This window comes from Ovis canadensis, chromosome 3 (assembly GCF_042477335.2).
Source record: "Ovis canadensis isolate MfBH-ARS-UI-01 breed Bighorn chromosome 3, ARS-UI_OviCan_v2, whole genome shotgun sequence".
NCBI classification, from domain to species: domain Eukaryota; kingdom Metazoa; phylum Chordata; class Mammalia; order Artiodactyla; family Bovidae; genus Ovis; species Ovis canadensis.
The window spans coordinates 6,174,400-6,193,566 of NC_091247.1; the positions used below are offsets into that span (position 1 = coordinate 6,174,400).

Sequence of the window (19,167 nt, forward strand, 5' to 3'; positions counted from 1 at the left end):
GATGAGAATGGCCATTATCAAAAACCTACAAACAATAAATGCTGGAGAGAGTGTGGAGAAAAGGGAATCCTCCTACACTGTTGATGGGAATGTAAATTGTTACAGCCTTCCCTGGTAACTCAGCTGGTGAAGAATCCACCTGCAATGCAGGAGACCCTGGTTCAATTCCAGGGTTGGGAAGATCCCCTAGAGGAGGGCATGGCAATTCACCCCAGTATTCTTGCTTGGAGAATCCCACGGACAGAGGAGCCTTGAGGGCTACAGTCCATGGGGTTGCAAAGAGTCGGACACGGCTGAACAACTAAGCAACTAAGCCTAGCACATCTACTGTGGAGAACAATGTGGACGTTCCTTAAAAAACTAAAAATAGAGCCATCGTATGACCCAAGCATTCCACTCCTGGGCTTATATCCAGAGAAAACCAGAATTCAAAAGGATGCACGCACTCCGACATTCACTGCAGCACTCTTTACAGCAGTCAGGACATGGAAGCAACCTAAAGGTCCATCAGCAGAAAAAAGGATGAGGGAGACGTGGTCCATACATACAACGGAATATTACTCAGCGACAGAAAGGAACAAAACAGTGGCATCTGCAGAGACGTGGATGGATCTAGAGATTGTCATACAGAATGAAGTAAGTCAGAAAAGCAAATATCGTTAATACCACTTACATGTGGAATCTAGAAAAATGATATGGATGACCTTATCTGCAAAGCAGAAATCGAGTCGCAGAGGTAGCGAACAAACTTACGGTTACCAAGGGGGAAGTGAGGGGTGGGATGAATTTGGAGGGGGTGGGATGAATTGGGAGATTAGGATTGCCATATATACATATATACAATGCATATAGGTGCCATATATACATATTGCAGGCGGATTCTTTACCTGCTGAGCCACAAAAGAGGCCCAAGAATACTAGAGTGGGTACTCTATCCCTTCTCCAGAGGATCTTCCTGACCCAGGAATCGAACCGGGGTCTCCTGCATTGAAGGTGAATTCTTTACCAACTGAGCTATCAGGGAAGCCCCCATATATATACACTGCTATGTGAAAAGTAGATAACTAATGAGAACCTACTGTACCGCACAGGAAACTCTACTCAATGCTCTGTGGGGACCTAAATGGGAAGGAAATCTAAAAAAAGAGTTATATGTATACACAACTGATTCACTTCTCAGTACAGCAGGAACTAACACAACATTGTAAAGCAACTATATTCCAATAAAATTAATTTAAAATAAAAAGGATCCCTGCTGCTGATGAGGTATTGTAAATGGACTAGGTGAGTGTGGACATGCTCCATTTGGGAAAGAATGTGTGGCTGTCATGAGGAGCGGCTGGAATCTGGAGCAGGAGACAGAGCTTCTTGGGGCCACAGGTATGGCTGCTCCAGAGCCCAGCTCTGAGATGGATATTTTATTGGGCACCTTGGATGACTTGCCAGGTGGAAGTCTATTCTCAGGCAAATGCCCAAGTCTTTCATTTAGAGAAGAGTAACTAATGCCTGACAGGTTGGGGCATCTCTGACGGGTGGTACAAAAGTCCTCATTTTCAACTGGAGTGCTAACAGATCCATCTTGACTCAGATGTCTGAGCATGTTTTATAGTTTTCAGTGTGTGGGTCTTGCTTCTTTCATTAAATTTGTTTCTAAGTATTTTAAGGTTTTTGATACTATTGTAAGTGATGTTTAAAATTTTATCTTCCAATTGATTGTTGCTAATGTAGAGAAATACAACTGATTTTTGTATATTGGATTTGTCTCCTGCAACCTTGCTAAATTTGCTGATTAATTTTAGTAGACTTTTGTAAATACCTTAGGGTTTTCTATGCGGACAATAATGTTGACTGTGAACAGAGACAGTTGTACTTTTCCCCTCTGTTTCCTTTGTGCCTTTTTTTCTTGCCTTATTCCAACGGTGAGGACCCTAGCACAGTGTTGAATAGAATTGGTCTGAGTTGATATCCTTCACTTGTTCATGATCTTAGGGGGTCATTCATTCAGTCATTCACCATTAAGTATGATGTTAGTTGTAGGTGTTTATTAGATATTTTCCACAGGTGAAAAAATTCACTTTTCTGTTTTTGTCATGAGTGGGTATTGAATTTTGTCAAAATATTTTTTTTGACATCTATTGAGATGATCATATAATTTTCTCTTTATTCTGTAAATGTGGTAAATTACATTGATTTTCAGATGTTAAAGCAAACTTGCATTCCCCAAATAATTCTATTAATATCCTAATAAAGTTTATTTTTAAGAAAAAAAAATACTAATGAATTAAAATGATTTCTAAAAAGACTCTGATGGGCCCCCATCCCTCTTAGGATAAAATCTAGCACCCTGTACTTCCTTTTCTGCCCTCACCCACCACACTCCAGCAGCACTGGCCTGCTTTAGGTGTCTTCAACACACCAAGCGGTTCCTTGTTTTATGGTCTTTGCACACACACTGTTCCTTGGGGCTGCTTCTCTGACCCTTCCCTTCCTCCCACCAGGTGGTCCCTTGTCATATGCCGTCTCTCACGCTGGCACCTGGTAGACACCTAAAGTCTCCAGTGACAAAATGCAGGAGCATGGGGGCTCTGATCGCTTCTCCCCCTCCCCACTGTTTTGTTTTGTTTTCAATATTTATTTATTTGTCTGGCTGCATCTGGTCTTAGCGTGGCACTCAGATCTTCACTGCATCACGTGAGATCTTTCATTGTGGCGCACAGACTCTCTAGTTGTGACGCACAGACTCTCTGGTTGTGACGCACAGACTCTCTGGCTGTGGCTTGGGTTCAGCAGCCTCCGGCATGTAGGATATTAGTGCCCTGACCAGGGATCAAACCCGAGTCCCCTGCGTTGCCAGGTGGATTCTTAACCCCAGGACCCTCAGGGGAGTCTCCTCACTGCTGTTGCCTTAGATCACCATCCCTTTGCACCTCTACCTCCGCAGGAGACACCTCGCCTGTCTTCCTGCCTAGGCTCACCGCCTGCTCTAATGCACCTTCCACATTGCAGCCAAGGTGACTTTTCTAAGGGTCAGCTCTGACTGTTGAGGTCTGTTGTCCGAACTGAAGGGCACGCTCAATGGACGTGATCTTGTTAAATCCCCCGAGAACCTATAAACATAGATGCAGCTTGTGACCATAGAGTAGGTCCTTCTTGTCCCCCATCTCTCCTCTGAGATGGGAGAGCTCTGCATGTGCAGCTCATGGAGGAGCTTGGGTGTGTAGAGACCCCAACCTTGCACCCTGCGACCGTCTCATGGTTGGCACCAGAAGCCACTTTGCTGCCGTCCAGATCTGGGCACTGGCCCCAGGAACAGGAAGTGCCCTCTGGGCTGGACCCCGGTTTGCCTGTCCTCACCTAGAGAGAACACGGAGTCCGGAGTGGTTTCTTGGAAAAGCTGCATCAGGGAGTTTAATGAGTGACCTGCAAGGCTGTTTTCCACCCCTGATGGTTCAGAACAGCCTCAGAGGTCAGGCAGCAGCCGGAGGCCGGGCAGCTGGACGTGGCTTTGGCCAATGGCAGCAGCATCTGGAAAAGCAGAGTGGAAACACCCCTCTGGGGCCAGCTGAGCTCCCTTGGGAGGCACCTCCTCCCCTTGGCGATCATCCTGTGGATGAGGGTGGAGTGAGAAGCACAGGACTCAGCATCACAGCCTGGATTCCAGGCCGAGTCTGACCCTGGCTGGGGTAGACTTGGAGCAATCGCTCCCTCTCACCTGCCTCTGTTTCCGAGTTTCAGATGGGAAATTTAAGAGAAGGTGGAACCAGGGTAGGGGATAGGAGACAGGGGTGGGAGGTCAACAGAACACACCCTGCTGTGGCGGCTCCTCAGGTCTGGAGCTGCTGATGTCTCTCCTCTTCATCCTGCTTCGGGCCTGCCCTCTCCTTCCCACCCTCCTTCCTCGGAGACTGGAGGCAGGGGAGCCTGGAGGCTGCGTTGAGTCCTTCTCTTCCCCTGCGTGCTGTGTGAGCTTGGCCAAGTGGCTCACCTTCTCTGAGCCTCCCTTCCCTCATCTGTGAAATAGACATACTACTTTTTTTTTTTCAATCGCTGGAGTTCCTGGGAGAATTAAATAAACTCGGGTCTATAGGGCACTGAACAGTCAACAAATACTTTGACAAACACGAAGGGCCAGTGTGAGTCTGGGGTGAGGAGGCAGGAGAGAGCAGCAATTCTCACCACTCAATGCCACATCCCCAGGATTGACCCTTTCATGAGCGGCAAAGTCCCTGGCTCCATAAAATATTAACAGCCCAGCAAAGGGCAGGGCTCAAGTTGTGACCCATGTGCCCTAGGGTTGCACAAAAAAAGGTTGTTCAGTCCAAGGATAGTCTTTACAGGTGGGCCCTGGACAAAGCGGGTATGAGGAGGAACTGGGAAGCTCCTCTCTCCTTTCTTCCCTCCTCCCTGGACTCTCTCACCAATCCAGCCTGAAATTCCACCATTGGCAACTTCTGTGCTTTAAGCCAGCAATTGGTGAACTATGGTACCTATTTGTTCTCATGAAGCCTGCAGGCTAAGAATGGTTTTTGCATTTGTAAATGGCTTAAAAAAAAAAAAAAAGACTGTTCTGTAACACATGAAAATTGCATGAACTTTAAAACCTAGACAGTATATTAAAAAGCAGAGACATTGCCAACAAAGGTCTGTCTAGTCAAAGTTATGGTTTTTCCAGTGGTCATGTATGGATGTGAGAGTTGGACTATAAAGAAAGCTGAGTGCCCAAGAATTGATGCTTTTGAACTGTGGCGTTGGAGAAGACTCTTGAGAGTCCCTTGAACTGCAAGGAGATCCAACCAGTCCATCCTAGAGGAAATCAGTCCTGAATATTCTTTGGAAGGACTGATGCTGAAGCTGAAACTCCAATACTTTGGCCACCTGATGCGAAGAGCCGACTCATTAGTAAAGACCCTGATGCTGGGAAAGATTGAAGGTGGGACGAGAAGGGGACGACAGAAGATGAGATGGTTGGATGGTATCACCAACATGATGGACATGAATTTGAGTAGGCTCCAGGAGTGGGTGATGGACAGGGAAACCTAACATGCTGCAGTCCATGGCGTCACAAAGAGTCAGACACGACTGAGCGACTGAACTGAACCGAACTTAAAACACAAATGAAGTGTTATTGGAAGCCAGTCACGCCTCTGTGTGTTGACTGGGACTGCGTTTGCAGGGCGATGGCCAGGGGAGAAGTTTAATGTTTTCCCAAAGGCAAAATGATTCTCTATATGGTCCTTTACTGAAGATGCTCACAGACCCCCAGTTCAAGAGAAGATGAAGGGTTAGTTGCTCAGTTGTGTCCGACTCTTTGAGATCCCACCGACTGTGCCCACCAGCCTCCTCTGTACATGGAACTCTCCTGGCAAGAATACTGGAGTAGGTGGTATTCTCCTCCAGGGCATCTTTCCAACCAAGGGACTGAACCCGGGTCTCCTGCATTGCAGGCTGATTCTTTACCATCTTCAGCCATCAGGGAAGCCTGGTTCAAAAGAAACAAACTCTGAAATTGGGAGCACCCTGGGGAAGATTCAGTTGTGGCTGTTGGTGGGAGTCCCAGTCTAACCACTAACCAGTCACCTATCAGGCAAGGGACTGGACCCTGTTCCCTCTGAGTGTCCTTTTCTCCACCTATAAAATGCACGCAAGCGGCTCCTCTGTTCACCCCAGCCTGGCTGGAAGGGCTCTGTTTATGAAGTCTTATCTCCATGCATCCCTTAGTGGGAAATAACTCTGCTTTTCTTGTTGCCCAGATGAGAGGCTGGGGATGCTAAGGAGGAGGTCAGTGTCACACAACAAAGGACCCATCCTCTTCAGAAGCATGTGGAAGAGAAACAGCCTTTCTGCCAGAGGCTGTGTTTAGGGGCAGCTGGCACAGGCGATCGCTGAGCAGGGGGCTGCGGGCAGCCCGGGCAGGAAGGCAGGGAGCGGGGAGCTCAAGGAACAGCATTGCTGGGCTTCTGACGAATCCTCTCCCTGCTCACTGGAGACAGGTCCATACAAACACAGACATTCCAATCGTGTCCCTCACCAGCTCACCCGGTGGAAGCGAAGACCCCCACAGGGGCCCCACAGGCCCCCAGAGTGTACCTGGCCCTCTTTGGTTTCTGATCGTACTCCACAGCCCCCCACCCCTCCTGCCGAGCAGCAGCATCCTTCCACCTGGGGTGGGGGGACACCCTGGTATTTCTCGTTCCCTCTGCCAGAATGCCCTTCTGCCGACTTCTGCACCGCTGTCTCCCTCACCTTCCTTGGGTCTCTGCTCCAGCGCCACCTACTCAGTGAGGCCTACCCTGATGGCCTATTAAAAATTGCCCCCTGAACCCCCACCTTCCCAGCTGAGTTTTTCTCCCCAGCACCCTCGCTAACTGACAAATACACGTTTCACTCTTCATTTCCTTGCCGTCTATAAACCTTTGCCATGAGAACATAAGCTTCACGAGCACAGGAATTTTACATTCACTGTCTGGCACATAAGTAGGACCTAATGACTCTCTAGTGGATGATGAAATGATCAAATGTAATTAATTCATTAAATACGTCGACTTAAAAGTATTTACAGCCTGAAAGTTGAAAGTTATGTTTTATTCGGTGGCAACTCTTAGGACTTCAAGCCTGGGAGGCAGCATCTCAAGTTAGCCTGAGAAAACTGCTCGGAGGAGGCGAGGGTAGGAGCTAGGTTATACAGAAGTTTTGCAACAAAGGGCAGGTATGCTGAACATTAAAAGACTACTGTTAAAGGAAACCAGATGTCCCAAGTTAAGGAATGGAGTGCTTTTCTGTGTATGAGAGGATGCAAGGCTCACTGAACTCAGTCCTTTCAAAGGCACCTCAGCCACCTGGGGTCAGCTTCCTGTGTTTTTCACATCCTGAGCTTCCTTGGGGCTCGCCAGCTCACATTGGAGGGCTGACATCCATGTTTACTGATATGGCAGGAAATAGTCCATTCCTCAAATATAATTAGCAATTATTTTAAATTAAGAATTACTCTTTGCTACCAGGGATAGCTGCTGTCTGTGTGATACATCTCCTTCTTCATTTAATTATCCCCACAGCCCTGGGTTGAGGGCACTCTCATATTTTCGTATTTTTGGCTGAGGAAAGTGTGCCCAGAAAGGTGCCAGGGCCACCCTATCCATAAGGAGCCTGGGCTCCATTGACTGGGAGGGCCGTGTTAGCCCCATCTCACCAGGGGACTGAACCACCAGGACCTAAAGGGTGGTGGTCTCCGTCCCAAAGCCCCTCCTTACCAAAGCAAAATAACTGGAGGAAGAAACCAAACTGGTAAACACGGACGTTTTTATGGTTTCCATACACACAGGCGCTTCAGGATGACAATGCCAGGTATGGGGGTGGGGGGCGGACAGCGGCTGTGGCCCCCGCCCCCCTCAAGTGTCTCCGGGCGCTGCGTCCCGGCCCGGGGTCCCCTGGGGCTTGCGGAAAGACCGCAGAAGCCAATCAGGCTTCATTCACTCCAGCTGCCTGCTGTCTTCGCCACCTAAGGACAGCGTTTGTCACCTGCCTGCTGGGCTCCACCCCCATGGAGGAGGAAGCTAGGCGAGCTCGGATCCTCGCTGTCCTAGGGTCAAGGCTGCCGCGCCGAGGCGTGTTTGCTGAAGGTCTCGCTGACGCACGAGGACAGGAGATGACGTCGCTTGCCACAGCTGGTGGCATGGGCAAGGGCACCACCTGGGTGGCGGGGGAGGCGGGGCGGGGTCCGGTCCTCTCTGCCCCCATCCCCGGAAGTCGCTGCCCCTGCCGCAACCCTCAGTAGGGGTAGGGGGACACGGCGATGAGCAGGACGAAGACGCTCTGGTGGCGCGGCGCCGCGGCGCGCACGGTGAGCCGGTAGAGGCCGGCGCGGGTGAGCGCGCGGCGGGTGTAGACCGCGCCATGCCCGGCGCGCAGCCGGCGCAGCGCGAAGGGGCTGCGCGGGTCGGGCTCTAGCACGCTGAGCTCCGTGCGGTTGGCGGGGATGCCGGCCTCGGAGAAAGCGGCCAGGCGGGCCACGTCGTGGAGGGCGCGCACGCCCAGGGGCAGCGGCAGCAGCTTGTACTGCAGCGTGGAGGGGCCGCCCGAACTGCAGTTCTGTGAGCAGCGCCGGAAGCACGTCCTGCGGGACAGACAGACCGACCGACTCCGGGTTGCCGTTGGCGTGCCCCGCCGCCCGCATAAAGCAGACTCCACCCTCAACTCCCGCAGTGCAGCTGTGAGCTGCCCGACCACCACCTCGCGCGCCCCATGCCTCTACAAGCGGCACTGTTAGCCCATTTTAGAGAGCAGCAAACTGAGGCCTCAAGAAACCAGAGACCTGCCCTTTCCCACCAGAACAGGTCCCCCATCAGTGATAAGCCCTCTGGGCACTCCGGAACCCCAGAACTGGCTTTGCATTTGCAGCGGGGTAAGGGGGGCTTCTCTCTAGCTCAATTGGTAAAGAATCTGCCTGCAATGCGGGAGACCAGGGTTTGATCCCTGGCTGGGGAATATCCCCTGGAGAAGGAAATGGCAACCCACTCCAGTATTCTTGCCTAGAGAAACCCATGGACAGTGGAGCCTGGTGGCTACAGTCCATGGGCTCGCAAGGAATCGGACATGACTTAGCGACTAAACCCTCATCACCCCCAAGGGGGTTCAGCCTTGCCAAGGGCACCCACTCTGTCTCGCCCACCCTGCTGCAAGCCTCAGCCTGCTGCTCCTGCTAAGTCGCTTCAGTCGTGTCCGACTCTGTGCGACCCCATAGACAGCAGCCCACCAGGTTCCCCCGTCCCTGGGATTCTCCAGGCAAGAACACTGGAGTGGGTTGCCGTTTCCTTCTCCAATGCATGAAAGTGAAAAGTGAAAGTGAAGTTGCTCAGTTAGGCTTCGTGATTCATAGAGCCCCGGGCAGGTCACCACCCAAAATCCTTGCCCTGACGGCTGCAGCTCCTGCCAGCCAAGGCCCCTTCGTCTGTGCATCTTTATGAGTATCTGTAGCCACAGTGAGAGACCTGGAGGGAACATGTTTTGTGTTTGTGTGGCTGTGTGTGTTTGAGTCCTCGGGTTTTGCGTGGGGTTCTGGGTGGAGTTTATGCGCCTGCGCGTGTGTTCCTGTGTCCGCTTTCCTGAGTGGACTCACGTGTTCCCACGTGTCTCTGTGTGTCCATCCCCCAGCACCCCTGCCTCCCAGTTCTCTCCTGGCTCTGGCCTTTCCCTGCGCTCCGTGCTTAGCGGGCGCAGTGCTGTGCAGGAAACGATAACGGTTCAAGTGAGTTTACATCCCAAACAGCTGCGCGAAGAGTGATTTTCTTGATGGCATGTTGCCCCTGAGCTTAGGAGCCCCGCCCAGGAGTTCTGGCAGGGTTGACCCTCTGGCCCGAGACAGGGCCTTCCTGGAGAAGGAGGAGTTGGGCTCTCCAGGAGCCAGAGCTGCCCAGCTCTTGGCAGACCATCCGCCCCCACCCCCCCACCCCCAACCGGCTCAGCCCTTACCCGGGGCTGGAGCCCTGCCGGTAGGTGGCGGGACACGGTGTGTCCACACACTGGTAGCTGCCACGGGTGTTGAAGCACATCTGGCCAGGCCCGCACTCGATGCCGTCCTCCTCACACTCGTTGATGTCTGGGCAGGCAGGTGGGTGAGGAGAGCAGGGTGAAGACATGGGGCGAAGGGGAAAGAGCCCAAGGCAGGAGCCAGGAGGTGTGGTGGGGAGGGGCGGGTTAGGTGGGAGAGCGATGCCCTCAGAGGACAGCGAGGTGGGCAGCCCCTTGCCCGGTCCCCAGCCAGCCTGACACTGTGACAGCCCAGCTGGCAGGCCCCTGGTACCTCCCCTTCTCCCCAGGTGGGCACTCTGGGGCCGCCGAGCCTGGAGCTGGCGTAGAAAGGCTGAGGGAGATGATGACTGCCCTAGGACCCCGAGAGGCCACGGCCGGTGATCCTTCTCTGCCTCCCCATCCCTGTAGGAGCTCCACGCTCTCAGAGGCCATTCGGTGACCCCCACAGTAGAGTGAGGCATGGCAACTGGTGAGGCAGACACGGGGGTTCCTGCTTTATAGAGAAGCGGCAGCTTGACCCGCTGCAGAGCACCTTAGGGGAAATGTGCTGGCCTGTGGCTTAGAGGGCTTCCCTTCTACTCCCATCAGCAGCCGCCTTGCTGAGCATGGGCTCTGTGCCCACCTTCCTCCTCCAGACATTTATTGGAGGGGCCGTGTGAGCCCCACCTCGCCAGGAGGCCGAGACACAGAGAGATGAAGTCAGTTGTCCAGGGACACACAGCCCAGCTGCGTTCAGAGCCTGTCCGCAACAACTTCTTAGCTCCCGCTGGGAGTGTGGGTCCCGCTGTGGCTCTGGCCACCTGGGTGGGGGGCAGCACGTACCCCTTCCCTGCCCCTCCATCACAGGGGATGGTTGAGAGGGGACTGGAGAGAGCAGCCTGGGTGAGAGACGCCCCTTCCTGCTCACCCTGGCAGTTCTTTCCGCTGGGGAGGAGGCGGTAGCCTGCGGGGCAGAGGCACTGGTAGCTGCCCTCTGTGTTTCGGCAGGCGTGTTGGCACAGGTTCTTCACACGGCACTCGTCCAGGTCTGGCCCCGGGGCGGGGTAGGGGGGTGCAGGTAGAGAAACACTGAGTCACGAATGCCCAGGTGGCTGCACGCCTGCCCACCGCCAGGCTCAGGACAAGCCAGGGAGATCCCCTGCTCCCTGCCGTGCCCCTCCCTGGTGGCTCAGACATGGTAAAGCATCCGCCTACAGTGTGGGAGACCCGGGTTCAGTCCCTGGGTCCAGAAAATCTCCTGGAGAAGGAACGGCAACCCACTCCAGTATTCTTGCCTGGAAAGTCCCTTGGACGGAGGAGCCTGGTAGGCTACAGTCCATGGGGTTGCAAAGAGTCAGACAGGACAGAGCCACTTCACTTTCATGCCCCACCCAAGGCTGGATGGGGAGGTTGGGAGAGTCCTTGGGCTCCATGTGCACCAAGCCATGGGGTGGGGGTGGGGGGCAGATAGTGCTCCCAGGACAGACGGTTCTGTCCAGGCAGCGATACTGAAATGCACCTGCCTTCCAAGCTACCTCCCCCTTCCTCTGTCTGTTGCCCAGTGCCAGCCTGCCTCCACACAAGGGCCCTCGACCTGCGTGACTCTCAAGCATCCCCCAGTCCCTGCTGACCTTCTCAGGTCAACCTGGACCATTCTCCTTCCCTCCCTGACTGCTGCACCTCTGCGCACCGGAGGAGGGTTCCTCCAAGTGGGTTCCTGGGAACACTTGCCTTCCCTCTGGGTAATGCGAATGTGAAAGTCGCTCAGTCGTGTCCGACTCTTTGTGACCCCATGGACTATACATCCATGGAATTCTCCAGCCCGGAATACTGGAGTGGGTAGCCTTTCCCTTCTCCAGGGGATCTTCCCAACCCAGGGGTCAAACCCAGGTCTCCTATATTGCAGGTGGATTCTTTACCAGCTGAGCCACAAGGGGTAAAGTAGTCCTGAAGTCAAAAGGTTTGGAAAACGCTCCACCCACTTTGGAAGCCCCCTGCCCATTGGCACAGCCGGGGTTCCGAGAAACCACGTAGTGAGGGGGCAGCGTCTGCCTGCATCGCCCATTCTACTTGCCTGTGAACCCTGGGTTTCTGAACACGGGCGTGGTGCCGACACGCCCAGCCTGGGGGCCTGAGACAGCATAGCAGGGTGTGTCCCGCGGGGTTCAGTCTTACCTGTGCAGACGCCATTCTGCCGGATGAAGCCGGGTGGGCACCAGGCCCGGCCCATGCTCAGGGCTCTGGGGCCCGGTCGGAGGGAGACCCAGGCGTGGTAGGACCCCCCAGGCTTGGGGGCACGGGCCCGCAGCCAGTCCACCAGGGGGTCCCGGTGGCTGACGGTGGTCACGTTTGGTTCACTGCGCTCCAGCGGGCTACAAGTCTTGCTGTCGCGGAGGAGAGTCTGGCCTGGCGGGCACAGGCAGCGGTAGCTGCCCTGGAGGTTGTGGCACTGGTAGGCACAGGGCCCGGGCAGCTGCAGGCACTCGTTGATATCTGGAGGGGAGCAGGGCCAGGTGAGAGGTGGGTGGGTCTCAGAGAAGCTTTGCCAAGAATGAGCCTGGAGGCTGAAGGGAGGAGTGTTGAGGGACCCATTGAGGGACCGTGGGGTCTGGGGCTCGGGACTGGGGGAGATGGGAACCTCTCGGGGCACTAGAAGGTGACCTTGCTGGGCAGGGGGTGGGAAACAGCAGGCGAAGCCCAGATCGGGCATGTGCTGGGCGCACAATTGGTTTTGGCTCCTATCTCTATTCACTGAACTCAAGTGTCATCCTTGTTATGACGGCTCCCTGCCTGTGAGGTGGGGGTGCCGACCAGGGTCCCAGCGAGGGGGTGGCTCTCCCCGTACCTAGGCAGGGCAGGCCAGGGCCCTGGACCCGGTAGCCCCTGGGGCAGCTGCAGCGGTGCCCGCCTGGGATGTTCTCACAAATCTGGTTGTAGTGACACTCATCCATCTGCTCCAGACACTCGTCCACATCTGGAAAGGCAGGAGCAAGGGTGGGCCGGGTTGGGGGCCGGGAGGGAGGGTTGCTGAGCCCAGAGCCCCTCCCCCAGGGCACATCGTGCCTCTCAGGTTCTGAGCCTCATCCCTGTCTCCTTCTTCACCTTCAGTGCCAGCAGGTGGGATGCCAGCCTTTGCAGCCACTACTTTTAATTACACCAGGTTTGGAGGATAAGAAGGGTATGGACTCAAAGGAAGGAAGGGACTTAAAAGGTGGGCTTTGGAGGCACGGGGCATCCCTGGCAGCTCCGACAGTGAAGAATCTGCCTGCAATGCAGGAGACCCAGGTTCGATCCCTGGGTGGGCAAGATCCCCTGGAGAAAGCAATGGCAACCCACTCCAGTATTTTTGCCCGGGAAATCCCATTGCCTGGTGGGCCGGCTACAGTCCATGGGGGTCACAAAGAGTCAGACATGACTGAGTGGCTTAACGCTTTTGGAGGCAGAGCCCCAAGTTTGGACTGAACTCTGCCATGTCTCTTGATCCTTGCGTCAGGAACATCCCCTCCCTGAGCCTCAGTTTCCTCATCTGTAAAAAGAGGTCACGACAGGACTCCTTCATGGAGTCATGGGGAGAAAACTGGCTCGTGCATGTGAAGGGTTTAGGACCCTGGTGTATGGGCAGAGCTTGGAATATGGTGAGAAAGAAGGAAGGGAGTGCAGGAAGAAGACAGGAGGCAGAGGAGTTCTACAGTCACCAAAATGGAGTGACTGCCTCTTCTGAGTCCAAATTGACCACACTCTCCCCACTCACTGATGGCCTCTCTCGGAGGAACCAGAAAGAAAGAAAGTGAAGTCGCTCAGTTGTGTCTGACTCTGTGGCCCCATGGACCGTAGGCCCCATTTTCCAGGCAAGAGTACTGGAGTGGGTTGCCATTTCCTTCTCCAGGGGATCTTCCAGACCCAGAGATTGAACATGGGTCTCCAGCATTGCAGGCAGATGCTTCTACTGTCTGAGCCACCAGAGAAGCCCAAGGACCCAGCATCATGAAAGCCTAGAATACTAGGGCAGGAAGGACCCTAGAAGTCACATATCCAGGGCTGGCACCTAGGTTTCATCTCGAAGGGCAGTTGCCGTAGTCACTGTAGCTGAAGAAGCTGTGTTAAGAAGGGTACTTGCCAAGGGTACGGCGGACCTCCTGTGCCCAGCTCAGGCTTCCTCCCCAGCCTCTCTGGATTCCTTCTGCCAAGACTTCCAGCTTCCCTGAAGGCCCAGCATCCCAGTGACACACAACAGGCCCTCTGGTGCGCCCTGGCAACCACTGGGCTTCCAGGAGCAGGACAGTGCAGCCCCCTGCCCTGATCACCTTCACAGCTGGCTCCATCGGCGGCCACCCGGAAGCCAGGCCTACAGTCGGGCAGGCAGTGGTAGGACCCCAGCAGGTTCACGCAGCGCTGATCCTCTTGGCAGAGGTCGGCCTCCCACGCACACTCATCCACATCTGGGGGCGGGTGGGGCGCATGAACACTTGTCCCCAGGCCCAGCCCACCTACACAGGCTTTGTCCCCCCAGGCCCAGACACCCCTGGCACGAAGGTCCCCGCCCCTCCTGCTAGCGCTGGCCATTTTCTCAACACCCCCAGGAGCACAGAGCCCACCCTGAGGGGCCCTGGGCCTTGGCCTGTGGCGTCTGAAGTGAGGCTGCAGACAGTGCCCTTTGGGTGCCCCAAAGCAGACACCCGGCAGTGCCAGGCCCCACTGGTGGGATGGAAGACACAGGCGGGGTATCAGTGTCTAGACTGCAGCTCACGGTCAGCTTTGTTGTCCAGCAACTTTGATAAAGGGGGGGCAGGTAGAACACGAGGGGACAGGTGGGTGTCAGCTCACTTCCAGTTGACTGAAAATGCCCGCTGAGGGCCGGGAAGGCTTCTCAGGGGGTGTGCATGCGGTGAGCATGTGTATGTCTTTGAGGAGCCCCCTCACCCCCAAGTACTTGAGCCTCCCTGCTCCGAGGCCCTCAAAACAGCAAGTTTTCCATGAGAACAGGGCATTGGGACCCCGTAGCTCACATTCCCTGAGGGGTGTGCTCCCTGGCCCAGGGTCCAAGCCCGAAATCTCCTTGTGTGCATTTGGGCCAGGTGCCCACTGAGCCTCTCCCCCCAGGGGCCCGCTCACCTCTGCAGGTCCTTTCGTCCCTGGCCAGGGTGAAGCCAGCCGGGCAGGAGCAGGAGAAGCGGCCGGGGGCATTGCGGCAGGAGTGAGAGCAGGGCCGGGGGCCGTCGGAGCACTCGTCCCTGTCTGCGGGGAGGGGAGGGGTCTGGCAGTCTGTGCTCCCAGGCCCTCCCGCCAGCTCGCCCCTCCTAGGCCAGGAGGCCTCCCTCGTCCATGCCGGGGCGGGGAGGGTGCTCACCCACACAGAACTCTCCCTGGGCGTCCAGCTCAAAGCCCTCTGGGCAGCCAACCTCATTCTCTTCTGCAAGGCAAAGGGGACAGGCCCTGAGTTCACGCGGGCCCCTGGCAAGAGATGGCCCAGGCTCATCTGGGGGCCCTGGCTGGGGCCGTGGGAGCTGGGGAGACAGCCCGGGCCTCACCAGCTTGCAGGGCTGTGGAGAGCTGGAAGCGCAGGGCCTCGGCCTCGGGGTCGAAGGCCGAGCTGATAGCGGAGGCCCGCAGGTGCTGCACCAGCTGGGGCTGGGGGCCCTGGGCCGCGCTGTACCGGATGCTGTGGTTGCAGCGCAGGAAGGAGCGGAGGCTGTCCTGCAGGAAGCTCTGCGTGGAGCCCACGAAGAGCCGGCCGGGCCCCGTCTGCACATAGCGCTCCTGGAAGTCCTGGGCGGGGTGGGGGGTGGGGAGACGAGGACATCAGGGTACCAACTTCCAAGGGGTGAGGGACCCTCAGTCCCCGACTGGGGGCGTGGGCCTGTCAGCTCTGCTTCCAACCAGCTGGGCTCCCTCGGGCTCTCGGGGAAGCTGAACCCAGAGCATCCTCCCTCTGGGGGGTGGTCCTCCCCTAAGTCCAGCCAGGCCAGGCCCAGCCCTTGCTGGGGGTCCAGGAAGGAAAGTGGGCTTGGCTGCTTGCGGGCGACAGTGGCGGGGGTGGGGGGCATAGGGACAGGGCCTCCCGCCCTCTCTCTCCCCCTCCACCTGCACACCCCAGGGCCCGCCCCCCGCCCCCCTACAACCTGCACTTGCAGGTCTGCATCCGCTAGGCTCTCGGGGACGACGCCATTGACCGCCACGTCGAGGAGCAGGAGGCCGTTGGGATCCAGGCCCCGGGCCACCTGGGTCATAGTGAGCAGCTCCCCTGCAACCCACCCAACCCCCCGAGGCTGGAGTCACCGTGGGGCAGAAGCCCAGGGCTCGGACCTCAGCCCCACCTGGCCCACCTCGGGGAAGACCACCCCCACAGCCCCCCGCTTACCTGTGGCAAATTCCACATATGACTCCTGCTGGAAGCTGCCCCCTGTCAGGGAGTGGCCATTCAGGGCATCTCCAATCTCTCTGGCCAGGGCCCAGTAGATGGGGGCGATGGTAACCACGAGCACCCTCATCAGAGGCCCTGGATGGGGTGGACACACAGGCCGGATCCTAAGGGCAGCTGCTCTCCCGCTCAAGGTCCCTCTGTGGCTCCCTATTGCCCCAGTAGGAGAGATTTGTCCCTTCCCCACCACCGCCCGGGCCCAGCCTTGTGATTACCTGGGTCAGAACATGGGAAGTGGTGAAGACAATATCTACTTCATGGACTAATTGTGAAAATTAGCAAAATATATTTATGCAGAGAAATCCATTTAGTATCCAACTGAATTCAATAAATACTGAGGGCTACTGGGTCACCACAGAGCCCAGAGCTGTATAGACCATCACAGTATACATGCTGGACCAAGCTGAAAATTAACCAAGTCTCCTAACTTGTAGACACCTTCCATAACAGCCTGGGAGACACAGGATTGTTCTAAACCACAGACTTGGAAAAAGGAGGAAAAAAAGAAAAAAGTCCTGGACAAGGATTCTCAGATCTCTCATGAAGCTCAGCCTCCCCTTGGCGCAGGTGGGATCTGGGACTGGGGGAAGGGGGAACCCTTCTGGCTTAGGGCCAGGGATCGTCCAGCTTCTCGGCCAAACTGCTGGCTCAGAAGAGGCGCAAGAGGGTTGACGTTCAAGGGAGCTAGCTGGACCCGCATGCCTGGGAGCAGAACCTTCTTGGCCTCTGTGTCTCTGCTTCCACTAAACAGAGCCTGAGCGCCTGGCCTGGGGCCAGAGGCTTCTCCACGGCTCATGCTCCTGCAGCTGGAAGAAAAGCAGCTGCATCTGGGCAGTGTCTCACTCGCTCTCTACCGAAGGCAGCCTGGAGTGACCCCCTGCTGCTCCGCCCCATTCCCCCCAGCCAGGGCTGACGCAGTCTGTGGTCAAGAGCAGTGCGGGAGGGGCTGCTTGTAGCAAAACCCCTTTCAGCACGACCCTCTCCCTGCTCTGGACCCCCATGAGGGGATGTAGGAGGCCCTGGGCTGGGTGAGATGGTAGGGTCTGTTACAGCAGCGTTTATAATGTCTCTCCAGAACATTCCATCTGTGTGCACGTGTGTTAAGTTGCTTTAGTCATGCCCCACTCTTTGTGACACTATTGGCTGTAACCGCCAGCCTCCTGTCTGTGGGATTTCCCAGGCAGGAATACTGGAGTGGGTTGCTCTGCCCTCCTGCAGGGGGTCTTCCCGACCCAGGGGCAGAACCTGCGTCTCTTACATCTCCTGCCTTGGAAGGTGGGGTCTTCGCACTAGCACCACCTGGGAAGCCCATTTGCTTAGAACACACTATTTTGTGAACCTGTTTGAGAGTGGACATTTCCTGAATCTCCAGGCCTTCTAGATAACTTCATTCTCTACGTTCCCCACGTCTGTCCCCTCCATCCCGAATCCCTTCCTCCTTACGATGACCCCTTGGCTTCCCTGGCAGCTCTTGCCTTAACAGTGGAGGAAACCTCCCACGGCAATCAATGGGGCAAAAAGTCACGATCTGACCCTGCATTCATATAAACCTGGTCATTTCACATTCTGTCAGGCTGATTAAAAAAAAAAATGTATCTGGCTGCTCCAGGTCTTAGTTGCAGCATCCAGGACCTAGTTCCCTGACCAGGGATCGAACCCCGGGCCCCTGCATTGAAGGGCATAGAGTTTTAGCCACTGGGCCACCAGGCAAGTCCCCCTCGGGCTGATTTTAAATGCAGTTATTTTATTTGGTTGGGGGCTGTGGGGTGGGGAGGAAGTGGTCTGCACTTCCACCCACTTTGGTTTGGATTCAGCTGGAGTCAGAGGATCCTCTGGCCCCCACTTACCGACACTCGTGGGGATGTGGCTAATGCTGCTGCGGATGGTGGTGACCCCAGAATGTGCCTCCTGTTGCACGCTGGTGTTGAGGACGGCTGCGCCAAATTTCTGGCCGTTGATCACCCCGATCATGCTGCCCCGGCTCCCCCGGGGCTCTCCTGTGAGGAAGGAAGAGAACAAGAGGGACACTACCCGCCTCTGTGCCCTCAACGCTACGCAAGCGCTGTTGTCCATTTTCCTGAAGGAGTAAACTGAGGCTCAGAGAGGGGCAGGAACTGCTCAAGGACATGCAGCTCGAGGGTGGTGAATCCCTAGGGGATCCTGGCTTTGAGAGGGACGGGGGGCATTTAAGAGGAGGCCCTCGCAGAGAAGGCACCAGCTTCTCATTCCAACACCTTCTTGAAAAGCTGGGCAAGTCAGGCTCCCATGCCCGAGTTGGTTCCTCTATAAAATGAGGAGGTGGGACCACAGACGTGCCAAATACCTGTTGGGTTCTAAAATGCCAGGTGATGGGGGGTGGGGTGGCTGACACCCTGGAGGAGCCAGGGTGGAGAGGCAGGGCACGGAGCCAGGAACTAACCTGAACACCTCCCATTCCATCAGTACACTGGCTCCAGCCACCCTGCCGCTGGCCCCGCTGGGGTGGGCTGGGGTTCTGGCAGCCGCCAGGCAGTCTGCTAGCAGATGCTCTTGAACACTAATCAAATGGACGGTAGGGGCACAGGGGGGTGCTTCCTCTGCCTAATGGGCCAGCTGTCTCGTCTGGACAGATGGCATTCCAGGGGGCAAGAGAACAGAAGCTAGTCTGACTCTCCGCTCACCAGCCCTCAGGGGAAATTAGCAAGAAATTGCCAATGATCTGTCGAAAAAATAACATAAAACACTCAACTGCCAAGATCCTAAGTGGGTAAATCAGGGGGCTGGTTTGATTTTGGATTCCAGGAAGCAGTGCCATTGCCTGCTGGGGTTTGATGAGATTTGATGCCCATCTGGGATGTCTGCTGTCAATATCCACAGCTCTGGGGTTTATCGGGAAATAGGGGAAAGGCCATGAACCTAACCCTGGCCTTGCAATAAGGGGGCAAGGAAGGAATTGGGAGCAGCAGGTAAAACGGCAGCAGTACGGCCCTGGCAGCTGTAGAAGGGGACCGAAACTGGAGGCCAGGGATGACAAGCCCCTGTCTACTTTCTCAGATGCGGGGTGAGTCAGCAGCTTCTTGTGCCCCACAAGGCCAGGATGCTCCCCCCATCCTGGAGAGGGGTAGCGGGCCTCAAAGCCTTTGGACATCTTTTACCTAGCAATGTCGCTGGAAGGAGTGTATCCTATAGAAATATTCAGGCCAGCACACAGAGATGTGCACTACAGGATGGTTTTCAGAGGGGAAACTGGAAAAGAAAAACCTGTT

At 55.7% G+C, this 19,167-nt stretch overlaps 1 protein-coding gene across 5 annotated transcripts in view; it reads right to left on the minus strand.

The window, feature by feature from the left end:
- Nucleotides 1-7,279: 7,279 nt before the first annotated feature.
- HMCN2 (hemicentin 2) overlaps nucleotides 7,280-19,167 on the minus strand; it is a 171,453-nt gene continuing 159,565 nt past the window's right edge. For all 5 annotated transcript variants that reach the window (XM_069582171.1, XM_069582169.1, XM_069582167.1 and 2 more), the window contains 12 exons: nucleotides 17,770-17,919; nucleotides 15,863-16,000; nucleotides 15,624-15,745; nucleotides 15,033-15,270; nucleotides 14,852-14,914; nucleotides 14,617-14,739; nucleotides 13,809-13,943; nucleotides 12,350-12,478; nucleotides 11,680-11,997; nucleotides 10,433-10,552; nucleotides 9,466-9,592; nucleotides 7,280-8,110 (listed from right to left, as the gene is read on the minus strand). In XM_069582171.1, coding sequence (XP_069438272.1) covers nucleotides 7,765-8,110; nucleotides 9,466-9,592; nucleotides 10,433-10,552; nucleotides 11,680-11,997; nucleotides 12,350-12,478; nucleotides 13,809-13,943; nucleotides 14,617-14,739; nucleotides 14,852-14,914; nucleotides 15,033-15,270; nucleotides 15,624-15,745; nucleotides 15,863-16,000; nucleotides 17,770-17,919 — 2,009 coding nt within the window. In that variant the 3' untranslated portion in view covers nucleotides 7,280-7,764. The remainder of the gene's footprint in view (nucleotides 8,111-9,465; nucleotides 9,593-10,432; nucleotides 10,553-11,679; nucleotides 11,998-12,349; nucleotides 12,479-13,808; nucleotides 13,944-14,616; nucleotides 14,740-14,851; nucleotides 14,915-15,032; nucleotides 15,271-15,623; nucleotides 15,746-15,862; nucleotides 16,001-17,769; nucleotides 17,920-19,167) is intronic.